Raw genomic sequence first — 23,548 nt, 5'->3', positions numbered from 1 at the left:
CTGTACATACAGTATAGTACTGCAAATTTATCACACATTTCAAACAAAAGATTCATACATGAGTGTTAATTGTGCTACAGAGCAAATCTAATTCTTAATTTGAATATAACGTCTGAGTTTGAGTTTGTTCTTATCCTCATTTGCTTAATCCCATTCTTAACCACAATTCAAATCTTTTATCAGAGTCCCAGAGGAACACAGACATTGAGGAACCAAACCCTCTTGCAAAGAAAACATTTTTACAGCAATCACTATAGTTTGAGGACTTCCTATATCACAAAAAGACCAATCAATTTTGGAAAGGCATATCTGGAAAAAGGGTATGTGTGAGTAATAGATAAACTAATGGTTACTAATGTAATCGGCTTCATTTAAATGAAGAATACTGAATAATTTTGATTTCTTTCTGGGATTTTGTAAATGGCTTACTATAGGATATCCATATACTCCCTTATTAAAGCATCACATACAAGCACAAATCTGGAATGTGTTAAGCAAAGCATGAGCGTCTGCTTTACAGCCCATCACACGGACACGGTCACATGTGTTTCCCTGCTGGTTTGAGCTGCCGTCAGTTTCTGCAGTCCGAAGTCGAAACTGAAGACTTTTCCAGCACTAATGCAGCCATTTGCAACACCTAGAAAAAGCGAGATTAAAAATTGATACCTGACTATCAGCATCACAATTAAGTATTTTGTAACCCATACCCCCTTATCATTCACAAATATTTTGCAAACATGGTAATAAGTGATCCTAGACCTACAGTGTGCTCACTAACCCCCCACCCCACTCCAAAACCAAACCACAGAACGAAATGATCTTATGAGCAGAGTTCAGTCTGGAAACCACTGAGGTGTCTGCCTACTGTACATAGACCCAATCTAATATCTCACATGAAGACATTTCTCTTTCAGAAACAGGATCTAAAACAAAGGATATAGCAAGGGGGGTTTAGTATCTTTATATTTAAAAACATATACCTGGAGAACGTTAATTCAAGTGTGAAAATACAGAGACACACAGAGTAATCATCTCTGTCCCTGCTATATATTAAATGAATTCAAAGATCCACTGCACTTACTGTATGGAAAGTAGTAGACCTTTATGTGGAAAAGCTGATATAGGACTTCCATCATCATTTCTTAACTCCCCGAAAAACAACAGCTTGGTACATACCACTCGTTTTTTAATAATTATCATAATGCATTTCTTTAATCCAGTCTCATATTGCCTTCTAATTAATAAAATGGCCTGTGAATCTCAATTCGCCAGAATATCTTAACATCACAAACAACCTGAAAAAGGCTCCACAGATGAAATGTGTATACGCTGGAGTTTGGGGAAAAAAAATAATTGAAGAATACCTTTGCAACCGTCATCTGTAATTCTGTAACTATCAATGCCTTCCCCCATTAATAACCACTTACACAGGATCCTATCTGGAGATATTGTTTTCAGAGGTGACCGCAATACTATAGTTTATAACCCCCCTACATACATGGAATGTTAAACATTAAAAGTTTAGCAAAAGTTAGCATAGTAAGAGCTCTGCTTATCTATTCAAATTTTCTCTAAAATAAGTAATTATTCCACACTTGCAGCTGTATTTTCTCATTTTCCTTTATAGTGTGGTATTAACCTCAAAGTGCTTATTTGCAGCTCCACACCCCAATATCTATAGAATGATGTTCTGGATTCAGCAATAAAGTTCAATTTAGAAATGGTTGTTCTGTCATTTTCCTGAAAAAGACTGATATTGCATAAATGTATAAAGGAGCATATTCTTTTTTTAATTTTTCAAATATGGGAACCCTAACTTTCATCCATCCATTTTCTAACTGTCTTATCCAATACAGGATTGCAGAAGAGCCAGAGCCTATCCGGGTAAGCAACGGGCACAAAGCAGGATAGAGCCCTGACAGGACACCAGTCAATCACAGGGCACACAGAGACAGACACGCACACACTCACACCAGGGCCAGTTTTTCCAGAAGCCAATTAACTAACCAGTATGTGTTCGGACTGTGGGAGGAAACCAGAGCACCTGGGGGAAGCCCACTCAAATATAGGGCCCCAGTGCTGTGAGGTACAGTAGCAATGCTAAACACTGTGCCAGCGTGCTGCCTGAGCCCCAGCATAAGGAACATTACAATGAAGAGATTGGGGCGGAGAGCTGCATTAATATGCACTGGCTGCAAAGGAACAAGTAAAGATTAATTCCACTCCTGAGAAATACAAAGAAAAAAACACAGCGTTTTGGCTTCTGAGCCTTCTGTAGGTGAGAACAAGGCTAACACCTGAACAACACCCAAAACATTGTGCTTTTTTCCTTCTACTTTTTGGCATGGAAAACATTATGTTACACATTTTGCTAATGAAACAGAGCAACGTTTAATTTCTTCATCGTGCTTCTGCTCCCTGAATTCAACACATTTTTGGGAAAGCAGTAAATCTAAGCTAATGTGTTTATGACTGGGTAAGGCCTGTCTCAGCGAGCGTAATTTCGTTCAGCCTGATTAGCAAGCCTTAAAAAACCTCATACTAAAGAATTATTTATGAGAGGTAAAAAAATGCCATGCACAGCAGTTTACTGTTCATCTGCATATCAGAAGAAAAAATGAGGACTGGAGGGGATATTTCTATACGAATTTCAGAAACAAAGCATTATCTGCTGTCTGACTGGAAATCTACAATACCACATTTGAGGAGGGGTAGACATTTTGTGAGGAATACTGTGCTCACCTGCCCCGGCTCTGGAAATTTGCCCTTACCTTGGCAGATTTACACTTCCATTAGCAGCAGCTAATAGATGCAGAGAAGAGATAGTCACATCCAATTTTCTAAGAAAAGAAGTCGAATAGCATTTACTGAATTAAATTGATTTGTTTATCACACTAAGCAGAGCTAATTAATAATCCCTGAAAAGTTTAGTTTAAAAAAGAAATCGTTCAGTGTATGGTACTGTCTTGCCTTTCATCTAATCTGTATTTATTTTAAAAACATACTTCTAGTGACTCTTTGCCTTACCTGACCTAGGTTTAGGACTAAATTAGATCTATAGAATATACCTGTATGTTCTATGGTTTTGATTTTGTTTATTATAATATATGTTTATTATTATATTATAATTATACATTATTTATATAATTATATATAATAATAATAATAAGAAGAAGAAGAAGAAAATTATTATTATTAATAATAACATCTGTTTTTACTTTTTTACTCTTTTATTTTATGAAGACGACTAACTTCAAGGTCAGTATCCGAAACAGTCAAAAGCTATGGTAACAATTAAAACAACTTTATGGCTTGCCCTTGTTTCAGACAGTGCAAAGTGAAAAAAGGCTTCCTTTATAGTACATTTCCATGAAATATGTGAAAAGCACCTGGAAGCTGTTTTTCAAAACTGAGAGCTAAGCCAAATATCTGAATTTTGATTGATGTGCTTAAGTTTCCTGCCTCTGCAATGACTGTTGAAAGCACCCTATTCATACCTAGATCGAGGCAATACCGGTTGTTTCATAAGCGACGTTGTGCAAAACCTCATTTGTACTGTACAACATCTGTCAAAAGGCTACATCTTTTCAAAAAGAAAAAAGTACATTGATAGACTTTTTATGTAGTAATATGTGCAATCATACCACTTGCTGGACTTGTGTGTAAAGGTGAATTACAGAATTCATTTGTAAAACTGAAATGGACAAATCCCAACTTCTACCAATCATTGTCTCAAAGGCATAAATATGGGACACCAGACTTTCCTTCTCAGAGTTTTTGGTTTTGCTTAAACCCCTACTCTAACCTAATTTCTCTCACTAATGCAAGAACCCTTTGGTTTCTGATAGGTTTGTCCGCAAGGCCAGGTTGTCACCTCTTAAGTCAAGCGTTAAAGCCAAAACATACAGTATTTAATCTTCATTCAAAGGGCACAAACACATTGCTTGTTTGGTGTAGCTGTTATCCCATTAAATTAAAAAAAGCAAAATAATGAAAGGGTTTTTGTGAAGAATATAAAACAACCTCAACATAATGCAGCTTCAGTAACCTACTGTATATACATTATATAAGGTGAGTGAATGTATCTCATATACAGTATATGATATCCGTACAATTTTGAGGCTGATTCAACACTGCATTTAGCTTTGAATTAGCTACAGTATGTGACATTGTCAATAATTTAAAAAATAAGAAGCATTTAATTTTAGCAGATATTAACTCATCTGATCTGGCCTTTTAAATGTAAACTTTTTTCAGGGGGAAAAATGTCTACGCAACACAAGCTACGGTGCCTTGCAAAAGTGTCTACCTCCTTCCAATGTTCTTCCATTTTTTTGAATTACTAATGAGGTCTACACATTTCTCAAGTGAATATCTTTAATCAAAACTCAAACTGAAAACTGATGGGTAATACAGTTGTGTGTTGGCAAGCACTGCCATAAAAAAATCACATTTTATGCACAACGAAACTATATTTTGGAATACGACAAAATAGGACATTATGGGAAGGGGGTGAGATTCTTCTGCTTGTGATAAAAGTGTGCAGTTCTTGGTTAACTCCAGCTGTTTCTAATTTTTTTCTTGCACTATTTTACAGCTTTTACACTTCGGTCCTGGTTCATACTTTTTTGAAATTAGAAGCCACATTAAACCTTAACAAGACACAGTATAAAACGCAGGTCCCAGAGGACTGAAATCTGTGAATGGACTGCTGTGCTAAACTGGAAAGGTAGTTACTGTACACCAGCACATTCCAGTAAATAATGTCTTCAAAGTGATTCAAAACCTTACTTTCATGCTTAGTTCACAATTTAACATACCAAGAAACGCTTCCAGGTGTGGGAATAATAATTATTTTTAACTAAAAATCTCTGTTGCTGAAGGAAATGGATTTTAGAAAAATATATTTTTTGAAAACTAGCATTTTCACCTCTGCAAAATTAAAGACCAAGAAACAAAAAAAAGTCAATTTATTTTTACTGAAACATGCTTTTGAAATCTGATCTACTGTACATACACTTCATGTTTAAAATTTAAATTTAAAAATGACAGCAGAAATAATGAGAGAAAATGATAAGAAAGAGATGAGACTTAAGAACTCATTGCAAAACATTTGACCGCTACAGTTTTTCCTCAACACAATTCCATCCTATATTTTAAGTATGACTATGAAAATATATTTCTTATTTTCTTATGTAATGTAACTCAAAAAGAACAAATGAGAATTTTGACTTAGTGCTACAGTATGTATTTTATTTTATAACAACACTAAAAAGCAATATACAGTACCATTTAGCCAGCACCTGAAGAAAATATCCGCCACAGCGCAATAACTTGTTTGCCTGTGGGCAGGCTAAGATTACTTGTTAGACTTCACATCTTTCTTTTAAAATGAAATAAAAAAAATGACACCAAACAAAGTTTTGCACCTCAGCTCCCTCGTGATTTAAAACTAAATCATGAAACACAAATCTGCAAACTCCTCTTTCACTGAATTTGCACTCTCGCCTGGGAGAAAGGCTGCTGAACAAGATGTATTAGCAAACAGAAAGGCTCTGTTCACTCAGGGTTCTCATTTAAAAAAATGGGCTTAGAAATGAAAATCAAGGTGGAATGTTCATGTACTTTGGGAAGTATTTAAAGGCAGAACATGGCTAGGTTTCAATATTGTGTACCTTCCTGTGTGAGGCCTGCAAAGCAATTGATTCCACAGGAATGTTTTTTCAAATATAGAACATAAACTATTCGGGTTTAACTGGACAGTTAAGTTCTTGGTTCATTCAAAATCATTCCTTCTGATAAAATGAGAGTATCAGATTACAATTTTTTGAAAAGAGGGGATTTGGAAATATTGCTGAATTAGATAGCACTGCAAACTTTACTGCAGAAAAAGACTTTGAACAGTAGTTCCCCTATTAGACAGAAAGTACAATGTTTTTTTCTGGGAGGGGGGTGGGGGTGGTGGAAAATGGACAGACTGGATTTATGACAGAAACAGAAGGTACAGAATGAGAACATGTGGAAAATTATAAGACACAGTAAGCTCAGGAGAAAGTGGCATGTGCAGAAAATGAATCCTGAATACCAGGTACAAAGGTTCAGGGGAAGAAATATGACATGAGAAGCAAAGGGTGGGTGGATGTGAAGCAAGGAAATGCAAAAGGTCAAGGGGCATTCAGCAGACAGGCTTATGGCACAAAAAACTCAGGAGAGGCCTAGAGCAGGAAACACTCCAAACACCCTGTTTTTGAAGAATATCAAGTGTCTGAATTTCAACAACTTTTTTAAAGTATAGAAAGGGAGAAAAAAAACAGGCCCATTTGCACCCCATTAAAAAGGTGACAATAGATTTCAGGTTAAAAAAAAACAAGTTACGACAGCAGGCAAGTTTCAAAACGGCACACAAGCACCCAATCAAATGAACATGTTTCCACTAGATTCTGCAGGGAGCGAGAATGCAACACGGCAGGTTTGCTGATCTCCAACTGCAGTACGTTCAACAAGAGACTTGCAAAGTTAGAAGGAAATCATCTACAAAAAAGTCAATACACAGAGCTGAATTTCTGTCAGATTTCACGAGTGCCTGGAAGTACAGTATCGACTGGATACAGGTTTTGGGTAGACCTAAAACAAACCTGTGGTGTTTCTGTATTGATGGCTGCAGAATGCAGTAATATGATTCACTACACACTGTGCATAGCTACTGTGAAAATAGACACAACAAGCTGCACCTGATATCATACAGTATTGACAGATAGCATCACCACACGTCCAAAGGTTTTGAATAACGATCATCATTTTCTTTAAGGAGGTGTTTTAAACAGTGAGTTTAAACACCCCTGAATGGGAAAGCTCGATATGCAGCACTCTTCATGTAAATAAATGTTTCCTGAACCATTCATGAATCTGCTTTCTGCTTTCTCTTACGACCCAGGGTCTTTGTTACACTGCTGAGTGTGAAACAGTCCTCATTGACCAAACCAGCATTAATTCTTTTTGCTCAGCCTTGAACTTTGAACTTTTTCTAAGGCTAAGGATATTTTTGTTATGATATTGAAAACTGAATACAATCTTCCAATTGACTAGTTACTAAAGTGCTGTAAAGGTTTAACACAATCTTCCTGGATATAAATTTTACTACTGTATATGCCCAAGCATTTGATTTGTTTTATTATTATATCTTCACATTATCTTAATGAGGACATAGAAGAATCTGCATGAACACCCAGATCTTCTCATGCGTAGGTTCCTGCAGCTCAGAATTCCCCACGGCCCTTGTGGGTCACCTTGCACGTGACAATATTAATGTAGTTTGCCAAGTGTCTGCTCAATCCATGATTTCATCAAATTCTTTTTGTCGTTCCTGTTTGCCAGTCCCCTTATTATCTGAAGAATTAACTTTAATCTTATCTGTATCAGAATCTGACTTGTTTACATACAGTAGATGAGAAAGAATGGCATTTAAAACAGATCCCCGTGACACAGCACAGGTTCCACCTGTCTAATTAACGTATGCTGTTGACTGTTGATTGACCAGTTCCTGATTCATGTCCATTCATTACCTTGGATAACTATGACATCCGTTGCTCATCAACCATTGTTCATTTCTCAGTCCATTCTCTTACCATCTCCACATGCACATTCTGCTTAATCAATATGCAAGTCTCTGGTTGTTATAGAATTAAGAAAATAATTCATTATGTTGCTTTTATAAGGACATTTTACTTGATCTCCCATTTCTGTGAGAATCGTGGTTCTAAAGTTCATTTTTCTTCTCAGTAATTGACCTTAATTTTTTCTATCAATATTAAACTAATAAAGCTTATATAAGTTAAGGACAATGCATTTGTGGTAAATTACGCAATATTCTTGATGCCTTTTTCCATACATGATATTGGTTTTTGCAGTGCAGTTTTGTTAAAATTCAATTTACAGTAAGAAAATGTTTTGACCTTTAATATACTGTATATGCCATATTTTACATAGTTTATGCAGAATGGCCATTTACTTTTGTCTATGACATTTAAAAAGATTGGAAAGTCAGCCACTAAACTTTGACCTTTAGGAAAAGTGGAAATTCAGACATTTAACTGAGCTGACGAAAAGATTGATGTTTATTTCCACAATATAATGCCTACAAATGATACAGAAGTTCAGAATCCCTTTGAGTCTGTACAGTTTGTACAAAAATAAACACTCCAGCATCCCACTGCAACAGTTGCTAAGCTCAAATAATGGAATTTCTAATAAAAACACATTTCACACTAACACAAGCCTGTTCTTGCTGTGAGAACTAATAAAAAACTAAGGTGATAATTTGGAGTCTATATTTAGTCATTTCTTACATATTTTGAAAGAAATATGTTAGTGTGGTCAACCAAATGAAATAAACCATGATATTATTTTATTAAGACATACAGTAAAGTGCTTTTTTAATTACTTCATAAAATGTGTAACTCCCATGTCATAGTGCTAACAAAATGACTATTAACTCTTTTGCATTTATGGCAATATTTTTAAATATGCATTTAATTATTATTGTTATTTATAATATTATTAACACGATCATTTTATACACTTAATAATTAATGATATTATACTTATTATATTCTGAATATATGCTCAAATTGGAAACATCAGTTTTACAAACTGACCTGTGACCCTCAGATTCACAACACATTTTTCTGTTAAAATGCCTTGTTACTTATACATACTGTAGTTCACATGACCAGTCTACTAAAGTTAAAAAAGAAGCAGCCATGTTTTTCTGCATACTGTACCATGATCTCGCACTACTTACAAGCTATCTTCAAAACTGAGGGATAGTAACATAATTATTAGCTGATAAGCACTCTATAACGAGCTATAAATAACTACTAACTATATTACTGTAGTATTAGAACATTTAAATTCTATATACTGTGTATAATAAAGGGATTATTATAATACCATTCAGTACTGACTAAATTAGCTGACAAATATGAGGGTAAAGCATATTTAAAGCTTTGGCATTAATTTTCCTGGTTGAGGAAACGACAGTACTGGTCAGAGATCAGCAGGGTCACATCTCTCCTCACTTATGAGGGGACAAGCCAGGGAGAAAGTGCTGTAAAGGAGATCCTGGGGTGGAAAGAGGGGCTGACAGAAAAGATGTGCACATTGCCACCTGCAGCCGGGGGCCTAAGCACCTCCTGTAAGCCATAGGCAACTTCTAATGATGAAACAAACGGACAAATATAAAGGGACAGCGTTGGTCGTCACATACCCCCAAAAGGAACCCCAAAGCACCAACACAGATTTCAAACACTGAGCCGAGAGCAGAAGCGAACCAGAACCAAGCAGAAAGAGAGACAACAGGAGGGAAAAGAGGGGACAAAATTGCCACAGTTGCTCAGAGTCCCTGCAAGGCTTGACAGCATCAGGAAAACTGAAAGGGAAGGCGTTTATTTCCGGTGGAGGTTTGAGGCTGAAGAGGCAAGGCGAGGAGATAAACAACATAACAATGATACACAGAGTGAGAAACATGTCTGTCTGTGAAGAAGCAATTCGTGGAGTGCTAGAAAAAATTGTTTACTCAAAAATGACTGGAGAACAATGAAAAATGATAATGTTTAATACCTTGAAAAAAACTCCACATACTGTATACCCTGTATACACCTTAGGACTACCATAAAGACTGCAGGAGCATTTATTGTTAATTCATCTGAAAAAGCAGTATGAAATAATAATAGATTTTTTTTAGTTTGTTTCAGACCAGAATGGATTTTTTGTAACAAAGTTGAGAGAAATAACAAAACAGGTTAGAACTTGGCCAAAATGCAAATTCTGCATTTAGAGATTTATTTAGTCATCATTTCACAACAATGTGCACTTGATTAGAAACAGACTTTAATGAAGTCAAATTATAATACATACATATACAGTATGTTCACAACAAAAGTACGTATGTATGTATCTATTTATTTATGAAAGGCTTTTTTACAGACAACTGCACCTCTTTTATGACCTAAAGAAAACAGTGGATAAACAATTTAGCACAAGCACTGTCTTGCAGTGAGCAACTGATTCCTGTTCTGAATTAAAAGTCTTTCAGACTAGAAATGAGCAATGTAGGAGAAATATGCCATTCATCACATATAATACAGAGTCAATTCCATAAATTTCCCGTCTTTCCTGACATACAGCTGTTCTGCATTATATTAAAAGTGGACACCTACTTTCTTGTTTAAATAAGGTGAATTTATTTGAGTGGATCCATTTAATGGTCTGATCACAGGCTTATATTTATTTCAGATTTTGTATTAATCATGCATGTTCATGAAAATGTACCTTTGCCTTATTGTATTAGAGATACTCTTACCTCTTCAGGCTTGGTTAAATCACTGAATGGGATTTTTTCTGGTCTTCTTTTGCCATAGTTCCATCTTTCCCAGAATTTAGTAAAAGAATGTTGTTCAATGGCTTCAGGAATCTTTCTGGGATCGATAGAGGAGAAATCCTCAGGGGGTATTGTATCTAAATACCTGGAATTACACAGTTCTTTCATCAGTAAAGTTCAGCTCACTTTTTTTTTGGTGGGGGGGTTACACATATTGCTTCACTTTTAAAAATGATAATCTGGATTTAAAGGGTTTAGTTTCCTCAGAATAAAGATATAGCAAAGATGCGTCAGCTGTAAAATGTGCTTCACAAATATGAATTGTATCGACAGAATACCTTATTGTGAAATTATCTCCAACGAAACAGATGGCAAATAGACCCAAATGAATTTAAAGGTAAAGGTATCTCGAGATATGGACGTGCCCTGCAGGGTTTTCATATTTATATCTGTACACTTATAAACTTTAAATCTATAAGGATGTTATGAGGAACCAAAACAGATCTTATCATTTGTTTTCCCTATGCCTTCTAATATAATGAGTATTTCCTGTTTTCATTACTTAGGATATAAACTAAAATGTTTAATATATTTCCTCAGTTTTTTTTTCAGTTGCGCAGCATAAACATGTTGCTGTTAAATTATCTGAGAAAGACAGAAGTCAATTTGTTAAGATCCCTCTGCGTTTGTGGGCTAACTGGAATGCACAAAGACAAATGAGTGCACTTTTAAATATTGTTATATATCTGAAAAAGGGAAAATCTATCTAAATCTAGATGATTTGAGCCTAGAAAACTGGTAGACAAATTTGTTTCAGGTCAGCATTTAAATGCATGAAGAAGGAAGGATGAAAAAGATGACTCCTAACCATAGTACATCAAATTGCCACAATATTTGCCATATTTCAGAACATAATAACATGTGGTGCTCATGAAACTTTGTACACCACCTTCCAGTTGCGGAATTAGGAGACATTCTAACTGGTTCTTCTCAGCCAGCAAGGTGCCAGCACTGTAGGTTCAGGAGATTATCCCTTCGATTTTAAGCTTTCTAATGATAAATAAAACATTTAGCACAACATTATAGTAGGGGTTATTGCCCTCTCAGAGCAATTTATCACCACAAGCTAAGCTTGTTGTGATAGAATACTGCTGTCTGCTGTAAAAATGGAGCAAAAACGTGTGCTGTTAGCACACACCATGTATCAAGGACTGACCTACAGAAAGTGCCTATAATTTTAAACTTAAGCTTAATTTTAAATTTAAACCCAACAAATCAGATGTGTTCTTTCGAAGGCGGAGTCTTGATTCTGGCCCATCTAGAGCATTTACAGTAGATCTCATCTACAAAGAAGGCAGATACCGCAATCAATCTCAAAATCTCACCATGCCATTTCATGAAAGAAACCAATGTGTCACGATCGTTACTCCTCCTCTTAAGGGCGCTCCAGCCCTTCCTCGTTCTGTCCCATTCCCCACACCTGTTTCTTATTCCACCCCCTCTTTAGTTCCTCCTTTAAAGCCAGACACAGGCGATTGCTCGGGGCTTCTTATTGAATCCCGTTTCGTAAGAGCCCGGGGTCCTGCTGCGTCTGGCTCCATTATGGTTTTAGTTTCCTATTCCTGATTCCCTATCCCGCCGGTCCCGACCCGGTTCTGGTTTTTAGTTACTTTGGATGGATACCCTGGTCTTGGACTTCGCCTCCTGTTTTGGTTTTCCCTTTTTGGATTTATGCTTGGATTGTTTGACCCAGACTCACTTCCCCTGGACACCTGCTCACCTTGGACACGCCCCCCTGTCTCCTGCATGATATTTTTCCCTTTTTATTTCTTCACCTTTCGGATCGTGTCGTCCGCATAGGGACCGGAAAGAACTGTTTCCTGACACAATGTTTCAGCTTCAACAGCTGACTGGGTAGCTTGTGGTCAGAATCCATAAAAAGCTCTCTGATATTTCAGTCTTTGGTATAATGAGATTCAAACATTAAATGTTAATGCAGGTATAATTACCTGATTAAATGTGTTTGAAAGCCATATCTATAGCTACTGTATATTTGGAACTATAGTATAATTTGAGTTTTTCCTCCTGAACTGACCATGAAAGTCATTCTCACAGGAAGAAACCTTCAACCTTTGACATCCAGCAAAGGGTAACCCAAAGCTGATTCTTTAGCAAAATCATATGAAACATTTTTAATTAATCTTCTACGTCTGGAAATATAAAACTTTAAAAACCTTATAATGTTTGCTTTCATAATAAAATGCACTATGAAGTTATTAAAATAATGCCTATTATTTTTTCAGCCAGATATCTTATAAGTATGATTTTTCTTATTTTATTTTCATTCTCTTGCTTCTCATAATTTCTATTTTTTTCTGTTATGAGTGAAGATAATAAAGCTCTTAGAGATTATGCCCATGTACAGTATGTACTGCATACACTACTGTTTCATCTTTTAACTCATGACTATAATAACATTTCATACTAAATTACCATTTTTATGAACATGGATATGTTGTGAGAATCCATCTCCCTTACAAATTGCTTCTTCTTGCCCCCTACTTCGTCATTATTAAATTCCTCCCAGGTGGCACAGGTACTGATTTTGTGTAGAAAGTCAGTGTTCTATTGTCACATATAAGTACAACTGATTTCTGGATGGACATCGTTGACAGTTTACAGTGGTAATATACATTACCTGCAATATCTATCTATTTCCAGTCTCAGACTTTCTTCATACTCCTTTAGCTCTTCATGAAGATTACTGTAATCACAAAATATCAATACAGGTGTGAAAGAAGCACTGTTTCAGTAAGAGTTTCTTCTCTATATCATAATGCTGAAAATGTACATTTCGGGGTAAGGAATAATCATCATTAATGAGTGCATTACAAACCACAATAAAGTAAAATGTAAGCAGTAACTTGTAAAACCTCCAATTTACATCTCAAAATGGACTAAATTTCCAGGTATGCGCAGTGCCATATTCTGCGATTCAGAACGAGGCAACAAAACATCAGGTGAGATGAAACAGTCCTTACATTGTAAACAAGCAGGCTTGGGAATACATCTCTTTTAATGCAACATAGCTCTTGATTTCAGGACAGTTTTGCTGACAAATACTGCTTATTTGTTAAGTCTGCCTGCAGATCCTGTTGGAACATTTCTGTGGTGAAACGTCTGCTGCACAGCCTGTACTTATTCACTTGAACATTACAGTACATTAGTCATTACAGTGACTAGTGAGCAGGAAGGGCTACATCACGTCACAATTCATGGGAACTCTCACTCTCACTCGTAGCGAGACCAGGGGTTTGTGACAACATAGCAACTTACTTTCACAAAGTTCACAATTTTATGCTTAATTTGAAATTGGGGCAGCAGTTTCCCTTTAAGGGTAACACTTTATTTGAATGTTTCCTCATAATGATTTTATAATCCCTTCATAACTGCTACATAACATGTTATAATCACATGTATGATGCTTTATAGGGACATGCGCAACTTATGTAACTTGTGCATAAGAGGTCATGACATTTGTTTTGGCATTATGTCATTTGTGCGTACCCTAGTTACAGTATATACGGATTATAAAGCCATTATGCAGCATTGAAATAAAGCACTACCAATTTAAGGAAACGAAGCCAGACAATGCTTTCAAAGTCTCTCTTGTACTCTACACTGTAATTTATTAAGTAACACAGTCGTAGAGCTCATTCAGAAAGGCAGTTAAGCTGCAATCAAGCAGAAACGTTCAAAGGAGGGCCGGACATTCAAAATAATTTGTTTGGAAAAGGTGGGATATCATTAGATAAGAAAGAATCAAAGTGTTGTTATCATATGAAAAAAGGTTGTAATGCAGCTGCAGAAGATGGAAAGATCAATTCATCAACAGTTTATCAGAAACAAGCTCTACTCACAGGGCCCTGCTATGCAGATAATGAATGGTGCTTTCTACCTCCTGCCTCATCCTCTGCAGTTTGTCACAACAGGCAGCCCTTGCAGCCTCTACAAGCTCTTCCTTAGTCTGTCCTTCTGTAGTATGCTGCAGTACCGTCCATGGCCTGTGCTGCTGAGCCTTCCGAAGATATATGTTGTCTAAGATCTGCACAGAAGTCCTTTCTTTTATCATGGAGGTATAGTGGTTGTCCTTTGCTATCGGATTACCCTTAAAAACAACAAGAATACTTTTTGTTAAGTATTCAGCAGGTTTGCAAGTAGACAGCCTACTAAGGTTTAAATTCTACACATATAGTATAACATGTAATAGATAAGTCTCTGGACTCAAGGCCTGCTGCAGGCACATACTGTAGTGCTGTTGTACCTTGAGTGAGGTACCCTGAGTGCTCCAGTCCACCCAGCTGTATGAATGGATACCAGTGATTACCAGGGTAGGATCTGCAATAGAATGGCTACTGTTCTTTATCTGGTATCACAGAACAGCTTCTCTTACCTTCATTTTCAATTGCTTGAGCCTGAACAGGCCACTCAGAATTTGTGTGGTCTCAGAAAGCAAGCAAATTGCATTTTTGGAGACATCTAGCAAGCACAGGTTGAGGGAACTGGAGAGAGGAAGGAGACTTCTGATCTGGTTATTCTGAACGTATAGTTCCTGTAGTTGAAGAAGGTTCTGAATGCCTTCTAAGGAGTCCAACTGGAAACATAAAAATAGAATTAGAAAACCCTGCATTATATGTTAACAATTAAATTGCAGCAGACTATCTCCTCTACCCTATTTATTCAGACTTCACTTTTGGGGATTAAATTACCTCCGGCTTCTCTAGAATGAGGCAATAAATAATGATTCCCTGCTGTTTAAACAGTTTACAGCTATTTAAATGTACTTATGAATCTTACAAGCTTTGCATATATTTATCTCATTCAAACATTCGGTACTGGGTTCCTGAGAAACCTAGGAACATACAGTATAATGAACTCTGAAGTCCATACAGTATATGGCCAGTTCATCAGGTGGCTGTGATTCCACAAGACCGAGCACCACTGGGATTGGGTGGACATGCGTCAGTCAGGGTTTAGTTTTAAACAACCATCTTTTACTTTTCTTGTCATGTCACAGCTTTCTACACAACAATATCCACTGCGAACTGACTACAACCTGTGCATTTACAGTACTGAGGTGAGAGCTTCGTTTCTTCTCTAAAGGATGAAATGCATGAATAGGATGCATTTTGCTTAAAGAGGTGAGGGGGTTTGAAATAATCAGGATTGTTGTGGAAGCTATCTTGGTTCAGAAAAAGGGTTGGATGAGATTCTTGTTTAGATCAGCTAATAGCAACATAACAAGCTTGTCATCTTTCATACTCTTTTTCATGGTGCTGGCTCCACTATAGGTGCTGCTGGACTTGCAGTGCTCAAAACTGTGAGATGCAAATGGCTCTGACAAGCGTGTATTTCACACTAAAGCAAGCTTTACACTCACACTACCCCACCCTCACCACAAACCAATAAAAGGGTCATGGGGAACCGTGGGGAGTTAATTAATTGAGTAGGAAAAAAAGTTAATTTATAATTAGTAATTAAAAAATTGGAAAGGCATAAAACAAAATACAATGGATGATTTTTTTTCTGAAAATCAAACAAGAAATCTGCAGTACACAAAATGCAGTAACATGTCCCCCATATACTGTAAGTTTTTAATTAAACATCATTTTGTATATTGAAACTTATAATAAAATGTGCATTGAACAATCAGTACCTTTATTATTCACATCACAAAATCAATATTCATTTACAGCCTTCATTCTGCTTTCCCCAATATAGTACAATGTTTGCAATATCAAATAGAAAAGAGTTGTCATTAAACTCAATATCATTTTATATAAAAAGTTAAACAGCACAAAAGAAACCCCAATCATCAGGCAATTTATTTTCCACTCAGGAAACAGAGACATACTGAGACATACAGTAAGTCAGTCTGTTTTTAATTGAGAAAACAAAAAAGGTATTTAGATTAATTGCTATGGTTACCAGTGCTACTTAGTTAATGGAAGAGTGATCTTGATTTCTCAAAGGTTTACATAATTCCAATTTAGCTACTTTTTTGACAGTTATCATTAACACAACTATAACCTCGTGAAAAACAGAGATTGCTCATGAAATCTCAGAATACATAATAAATAAATTGTATATTTAAAGCGCTCTTTCCTCCTCAGTGATTGAGGATTAAGTCAAAAGACTGTCAACACTGCAAATTCAAAATTATTTTTGTTTCAATTTTGAAAAACAAAAAACTGGATTAGAAACAACCAAATAAAACTACAGTAAGTTATTCATGCAGTACCTTGTTAGAATTGATGTGCACCTCCATCAGATTACTGAGCACAGGCATGGCTGTAAGAGTTCGTATCTGATTGTGTGAGACATTTAGAGTTGCTAGCTTCTTGCAGTACTGTAGGCCCCTCACATTGGTAAGGATATTATAACTGAGGTTTAGCACTACCAAGTGAGGTAGCACATTCACTCCAGGAATGCTACAAATTAATAAAAATGATGTAGTTCAGTATTGATCCTGGAAGCCACTACCAGAAAAACAATAAAAAACCTACCATTCATGAAAAATAATTCATCAATCCTTATTAATAATGACTTTTTACTTTTCTGTATTGTCTTCAATATCGTAGAGCAATACATACATAATTCAGCTGAAGTATTGATGGATTTGTCACTAAAGGCTTACATTGTCATACGTTTTTGTTAAAACTTTGGGGGAAACTGAAAATTACTTAAAAATTCCAAATCAATGTAGATATTGCAACTGCAATAAAAATACAACTGATCTTAAATTTCCTATGTGGCATTTTGCCAAAGATCTGTTTAATGTGATATTTTTTCATCACGAAAAGGAATGCACTGGAATCATCATAACATTTGTTCATATGTAAAATGTTTCCTCTCCAAAATCAAGCCCATGTCTACAGAAGGCTTCATAAATGTTACAACTCTGTAAGTATCTTTCTTAAAATTGACTATTTCTGCATTAACAAAACTTCCCCCCCAAAAAACTGTATACACATTATTCAAGGTAACAAAGACACACTTTAATCTTATACAGTATATAATCTTGTATTTTGCAACTCTAAATCATACCTAATAACTCAAAACCAAGTGAACAATTCTGAATACTTGAACATATTAACCATTTCAGAGCACTGACGAAAGATGGAATACTAGGATGATAAATGAGACACAAACAACTGCATTAGGAATGCAATTTCAACACTACATTTCAAATGACTAAGTTGAAGATGAAAGTGGAGAAAAAAGCCCACACAAGGCAATGACAATGTCATTGGAACAAACATCAAAGGGGAAAAATATTGTACAGCACAAAATAAAATGCTAACAATAGTTAAAGATAAAAAGGTCAAAAACATCTGAAATAAAACAAGCTTCGAAAATGTCTTAATGGCTCTACTGGTTATAAAGATGGCACAGTGTGTCTGTAAAATGGACCACTGAAAAAGCAAAAGGTCTGTATAAAAAAGTATGAAATTCAATACAAACGAGGTGCTAATTACCAGAAGGAATCCAAATAAAAGCCAAAGTCAATATGGGATATTGTGGAGCCCACAGAGGAACTAGGACTTTATTGATTCCCCTTATTCGTAAATATTTTGCAGTTAAACAAAAAACACTGTAACCAGTACTGTACCTACCTTTTTAAGGCATTAAGAGATGCATTCAGTTCACAAAGATTCATAAAAGGAAACAGAGCTTCATTCTGCAAATCATCCAATTCATTCAGGGAGACATCGAATTTAAGAATTCTGCCCAGCAATAGATGTAAAAAAACAAAACAAAAATCAATTCACGTCATTTCTAAATTTTGACTTATGTCTATCTGTGAATTCCCCAAAACAGAACTGGTCGTAAGTTCCAAAAGTACCAAAGCCACTCTGCTCAGGTCAGTAGGGTATGCGATGAGATGGGGAGTCCACTTGACTTGCTCATGGGGGAGGTCGTGGTATCCAATCAAACCTGACCGGCGCGTTTGGGAGGTGAAGGAGACCACAGAACCTGGCAACAACCACCAGGACCATGGGGAGAACATCAAAACTCCACACGTAGCTGTAGGGGCAATGGATTCGAACACAGGGGATTGTGAATGACTGCAATGCCACACCCCCGTATCACCCTCAACCCTGGTGGGTGATACTGTATGTAATGCATGTTAACCATAAGAAGCACGCTTTTATGAAAGGGAAACATATTGTTCCATAGTCCACTGGACATCAAAGCAACATGCAAGATGTCATCTGTATGTCATTCAGGTAATGAGATAATATATGATTCTGCTTATGAATGAAAACAAGAACTTAAATATTTCCCTTATGGAAAGAACAGACATTGCGAACGGGCTATCTAAACCTTTTTTATTGTATAGATTTTCAATGGTATGGCTGCCCAAATCATTCATCATCAAGGCATTTCTAAAACATATGTAAATATTGTAGGTATCAGTCACAACACGGCTACATTTAGGACAGATTTCCAACCCCCCCCCCCCCCAAAATATCCCCCCCTTCCTCACCGACAGGAACCTGGGTGATAAATAGTGTGGGTTTAGCATTGACAGGGTGGAGAGAATGGAAGAGCTCCTTAAGTTCCAGAGTTGCATGCAATTAAAGGCTGCTAAGATTCCTACATCCTGCATTTAGCTACCAAAAAGAAGAAGAAACTGCACCACCCGGACAGTTCTTCTTTTGGGCAATCACTGCATCAGAAAGAGAACTCCAGCATGCTGGTGTCCGTGACCAATCGCATCAAGGTCATGTCCTGCCAAGATCTGTATGAAAGCTCATGTACAGCCATAAAACATGTCACTCATGTCACTTTCAGGATCTTGATCATCCCCAGAACATTCTGGGGATAGGGATCAGGGTAGTGATGTCTGCAAGCTCCTAGACATGATCTTGGCATGGAGACAGTTGTTACTCAGTGGCCATCAGGTACTCAGTTTGAGGCAGAAGTGTATTTCAGCAGTGTAACCTCAACTGAGCAGCCTGTTTTTATTATCCACTCTGCTCGCCCCTTTAAGGAAGAGGCCCAGTACAGGTAAACTAAATATTGTATGTTCTGCCTCGTCAACCCTGGTGGGTTAGCAGTAGCAGGAGGGACCACCCTTAGTCAAAAAACACACAAAAAAACAGAATCCCAAAGAACCAACCAACCAAACTGCCATAAGGTTTAGGTTTAGGGTGCAGTAAGATGTCAACAGGCTGCCTTTCACTATAAACTAAATTGTAGAATGGATTCAATTTTCTATAAGTATTTTAGTGGGAGTCAAATCAAGAAACTTAGTTGAACTATATTCATTTTTATAATAGAGATGCTATTCATGTAATAGAGACCCTACCATGTGGTGTGAAATGTAAAAAATACCACCCAAAAAAGTTGTATTTTATTTGGAATTTTAAGCATTTTTTCTCTTTATAAATCAGTTGGAAGTGGGAAGAGATCTTAATGCCCAGATAATGCTGCAGGAAAGGCATAAGAGCTGATTTTGACCAATGTAATTTTAGACCAGAATTTAAGGCTAAAGCGTATATAAATTACACGTGTAGCACTCTGCATGGCCCAGTCCACTCACACTGTGAGTGGTCAATTCGAACAAGTCTTCAGATAGATATACAAGCCAGTTATGAAGTGTCTAGTCATATGAACTACAGTATGAATATCTGCCTACAGATATGAAAGGATGGCTCTGTAAAAGTGCCATAAACCCCATATAATATCTCATCTGTGGAAGCTGAAAATGATTTCATTACAAGGCTTCATCCCCAAGATTCCTGCAAAATTAAACTGCAGTACACCATGAAATTATTAAGTCCTTGGCTCCTTGGTTCATCCTCGTCTCACAGAGGGGCTTTAAAAAACAAGCATTACAATTAAAATGAAGATGTGCAATATTCGGAATTGTGGGGCTCATAGTGGAAACTTCACATTTTTCCTCATATCACTTGTCTACATCCCAGCTGAAAGTACCACCAATGTGCTGGTTTCTTGAAAGTATTCACACCACTTGTACTGGGGGCTTGGTCAAAGTCTGTGCTCAGGAAGAGAATACCCATTGGTAATTGCCAATGCTGTTTTTTTAAACACTAATTCATATAAAGTGCTATTTACCTTTCAGGGTTTCCTGTGACTGGCCACTGCTCTCTGTCAAAAAAAGAAGATTTAGCATATACCCATGTACAGTATGTGCCCAAAAGGAAAATGTCAAATTACTCCTGATTTTCTGCTGCTCTTCATGTCTGCTATGCAAGGGGATTGTGAATATTTTTATTTGTTGAGTGTATAACAATAGAAAAATACAAGGAATATAAAATGAGGAGAGACACGTGGGATTATGTAGTCAACAATACTGAAGATTTATTATCCCAGATTTTCCATTTTCATACTCTTTTAAGAATCCCTCGGAAGTAATGGAGTGGAAAGAGACTTCACAAGCCCTGGAACTGTTCAGACTCGTCTCTCAGATTGACTTCAGCGGGGATTTTAAGCACTGAATGCTCTGTTAATTTTTTTGTAAGCAAAAAGAAATGTGATGAACTTGTGAAATGTCAAAAAAGAAGCCAGGGTGACAGAAGTCATTCTGAATTGAAAGGTGTTGCAGACTCAGTAGGTCACATGTCTGGTTATTTGGTGCATATTTGGTTATTTGGTCTGGGTATTTTTTCAATTGTGCTGGTTTGAGGGAGATGTCTGAGAGATGGTATATAGAGCCCTGTCTGTCAATAAACCGCACATACTGTATGACATAAGTGTATATAATTTATAATAATTGCTTACACTTATATAGTAGCTTTTCTGGACACTCCACTCAAAGTGCTTTACAGGTAATGAGGATCCCCTCCACCACCACCAATGTGCAGCATCCACCTGGATGATGCAACGGCAGCCATAGTGCACCAGAACCCTCACCACACACCAGCTATCAGTGGGGAGGAGAGCAGAGTAATGAAGCCAATTCATAGATGGGGATTATTAGAAGGCCATGATTGGTAAGGGCCAATGGGAAATTGGTTACACCCCTACTCTTTTCGAGAAACTGGGATTTTTAATGACCACAGAGAGTCAGGACCTTGGTTCACATCTCATCCAAAGGACGGCGTCTTTTTACAGTATAGTGTCCCCGTCACTACACTGGGGCATTAGGACCCACGTGGACTGCAGGATGAGCGCCCCCTGCTGGCCCCACAAACACCTCTTCCAGCAGCAACCTCAGTTTTTCCAAGGTGGTCTCCCATCCAGGTACTGACCAGGCTCACACCTGCTGAGCTTCAGTGGGTTGCCAGTTGTGAATTGCAAGGTGATATGGCTGCTGGCATATGGCTATATGTCTCATCATTGTCTATTAGTATTTACCAGATGCAAAACTAAAACTTGAATTGGATGGATTACGTATTTGCAAAAACCATCAATGACATCATGAAAGGTCATATCTCATCTAAGAAATGCATGGTCCAATAGGGAATTTTTCAAGAAAATCTGAGAGTTGTATGGATCTTCCACCAGATTTGAAAAATCATCCTGCCCAAATCACAAGTTTAACGCTTCTCCTCAATCTCAAATTTTGAACTCACCAGTTCTGTCTGCCAAATGCCTCCTCCTTCTACCAGAGGGAAAGTTATCATCAAGCAATGAGTTTGTATTTTGACACTGTCATGAAAGTTGGTGTCAATTGGTACAATTTAAAAAGTTGGATTTATTGGAAGGATCAATATTACTTTTTTATCACATTTAACAATTGTATTATAATGTTCTTGCATTTATGATTTCTATATTTTTCATTAGGTTCACTATTCAGTACAAAGCATTTCTCATTGTAAATTACTTCAATATGTCAGCAGTTGAAACCACTGTACATTACCTTGGTTCCGAGCCGAAGGCAAAATCGAACCTTATTCTTTTGAGACGAGACATCTTCATATTAATATTGAAGTGTGGTCCTTCTGTTTTTATATTCCATGTGAAAGGCAGCATTTCAATGACTGTCCCACGATCCTCAACATACTGACGGGTGAGCCTCTTTTCCATTTCTACTATACTGTGCCTGTCAACATTCAACACACCTACTTAGAACAAACTCACTTAAAACTTGCAAACAATAGTACACAGATTTTTGTCTTGTTTTCCAAGCTTTTTAGATATTGTGTACACAGTGTAGTGTTAGGTAGTTCTGATTCACACTTGCTGTACTTTCTCAGCTAGTAGGTAACGTCTCACACAGCACTGATGGGAAACTGTAAAATGTATTATTTAAAATGGCAGTTTAAGTGAAAATGGCTGTAAGAATATTAGAAACCTTACAAACAAGAGGCATCTATTCAGTCTATATGGTTTTTGAGTATAAGTAGTTAATTTGTCCAAGGATCTTATCCATCAGTTTCTTCAATGGAACCAGAGTATTGGCCTCCACAACATGGCTGGATAGCTTGTTCTCCACAACCCTGTTCTCAGTTTAAAATGCACTTCCAAGTAGTTTCTATTTGTGACCACTGGTTCATATTTCTTTGTTCACTCTGAAGAAATCCACTGGATAGGCTTTTGTTAATGCCTTTGAGAATTTTGAATATTTGTCTTACAGTGAAGGCTCCATGAACCTAAACATAAACTCCAAAACCACACGTTAAATCACTATATTTCCTCTTGCTTTCCTGGTGCAGAAAAGATTGACTGAATGATTGTGGATCAACAATGGCTTGACTGCACTATACAGGTTAAGAATGACTTGATTTGGCTGTTCAGAGTTACCATGATCTAACGGTATACTGTAGATTAACAGTGATTGTGCAGAACAGCAATAGATTAATATGAGAAATAAAAAACACTATTCAGACAACTGACATTACTGATGATTTGTGTAAAAAATGTGCTAAACAATTAATGGAATTAATAACTCAATCAAAGTGTAACGGAAACATTTTGGAGTTATTTTAAGAGTTTCATTAGCTATTTATTCATTGACACACATATTTCAGTGATTAAAAACATATAGCACTGCTGGATTTCAAAAGAATCAACGTAATATCTTGTACTTTTAAAATTAAGTTGGGCTAGTACATTTCTGAAGGAAGACATAATTTGTAGACAATTTCCATTGTAGAAAACCTTAATGATGTTAGCCCAACATTGCTCTTTTGATAA

The 23,548-nt window shown here is 36.8% G+C and overlaps 1 protein-coding gene across 1 annotated transcript; it reads right to left on the bottom strand.

Annotated features, from left to right (window-relative positions):
- LOC102696649 (uncharacterized) lies at positions 1-22,438 on the bottom strand. The gene is made up of 9 exons (XM_069192923.1): positions 22,272-22,438; positions 18,377-18,466; positions 18,055-18,165; positions 16,680-16,869; positions 14,832-15,032; positions 14,299-14,546; positions 13,077-13,142; positions 10,361-10,523; positions 1-637 (listed from the first exon to the last, which is right to left on the bottom strand). Exons 1-9 carry the CDS (start codon positions 22,436-22,438, stop codon positions 572-574), a joined length of 1,302 nt encoding a protein of 433 aa, XP_069049024.1. The 3' UTR covers positions 1-571.
- Between the last annotated feature and the right edge of the window lie 1,110 nt (positions 22,439-23,548).

The sequence above is a fragment of the Lepisosteus oculatus genome, chromosome 7, assembly GCF_040954835.1.
Source record: "Lepisosteus oculatus isolate fLepOcu1 chromosome 7, fLepOcu1.hap2, whole genome shotgun sequence".
NCBI classification, from domain to species: Eukaryota; Metazoa; Chordata; class Actinopteri; order Semionotiformes; family Lepisosteidae; genus Lepisosteus; species Lepisosteus oculatus.
This window is presented reverse-complemented; position numbering and strand designations above follow the sequence as displayed.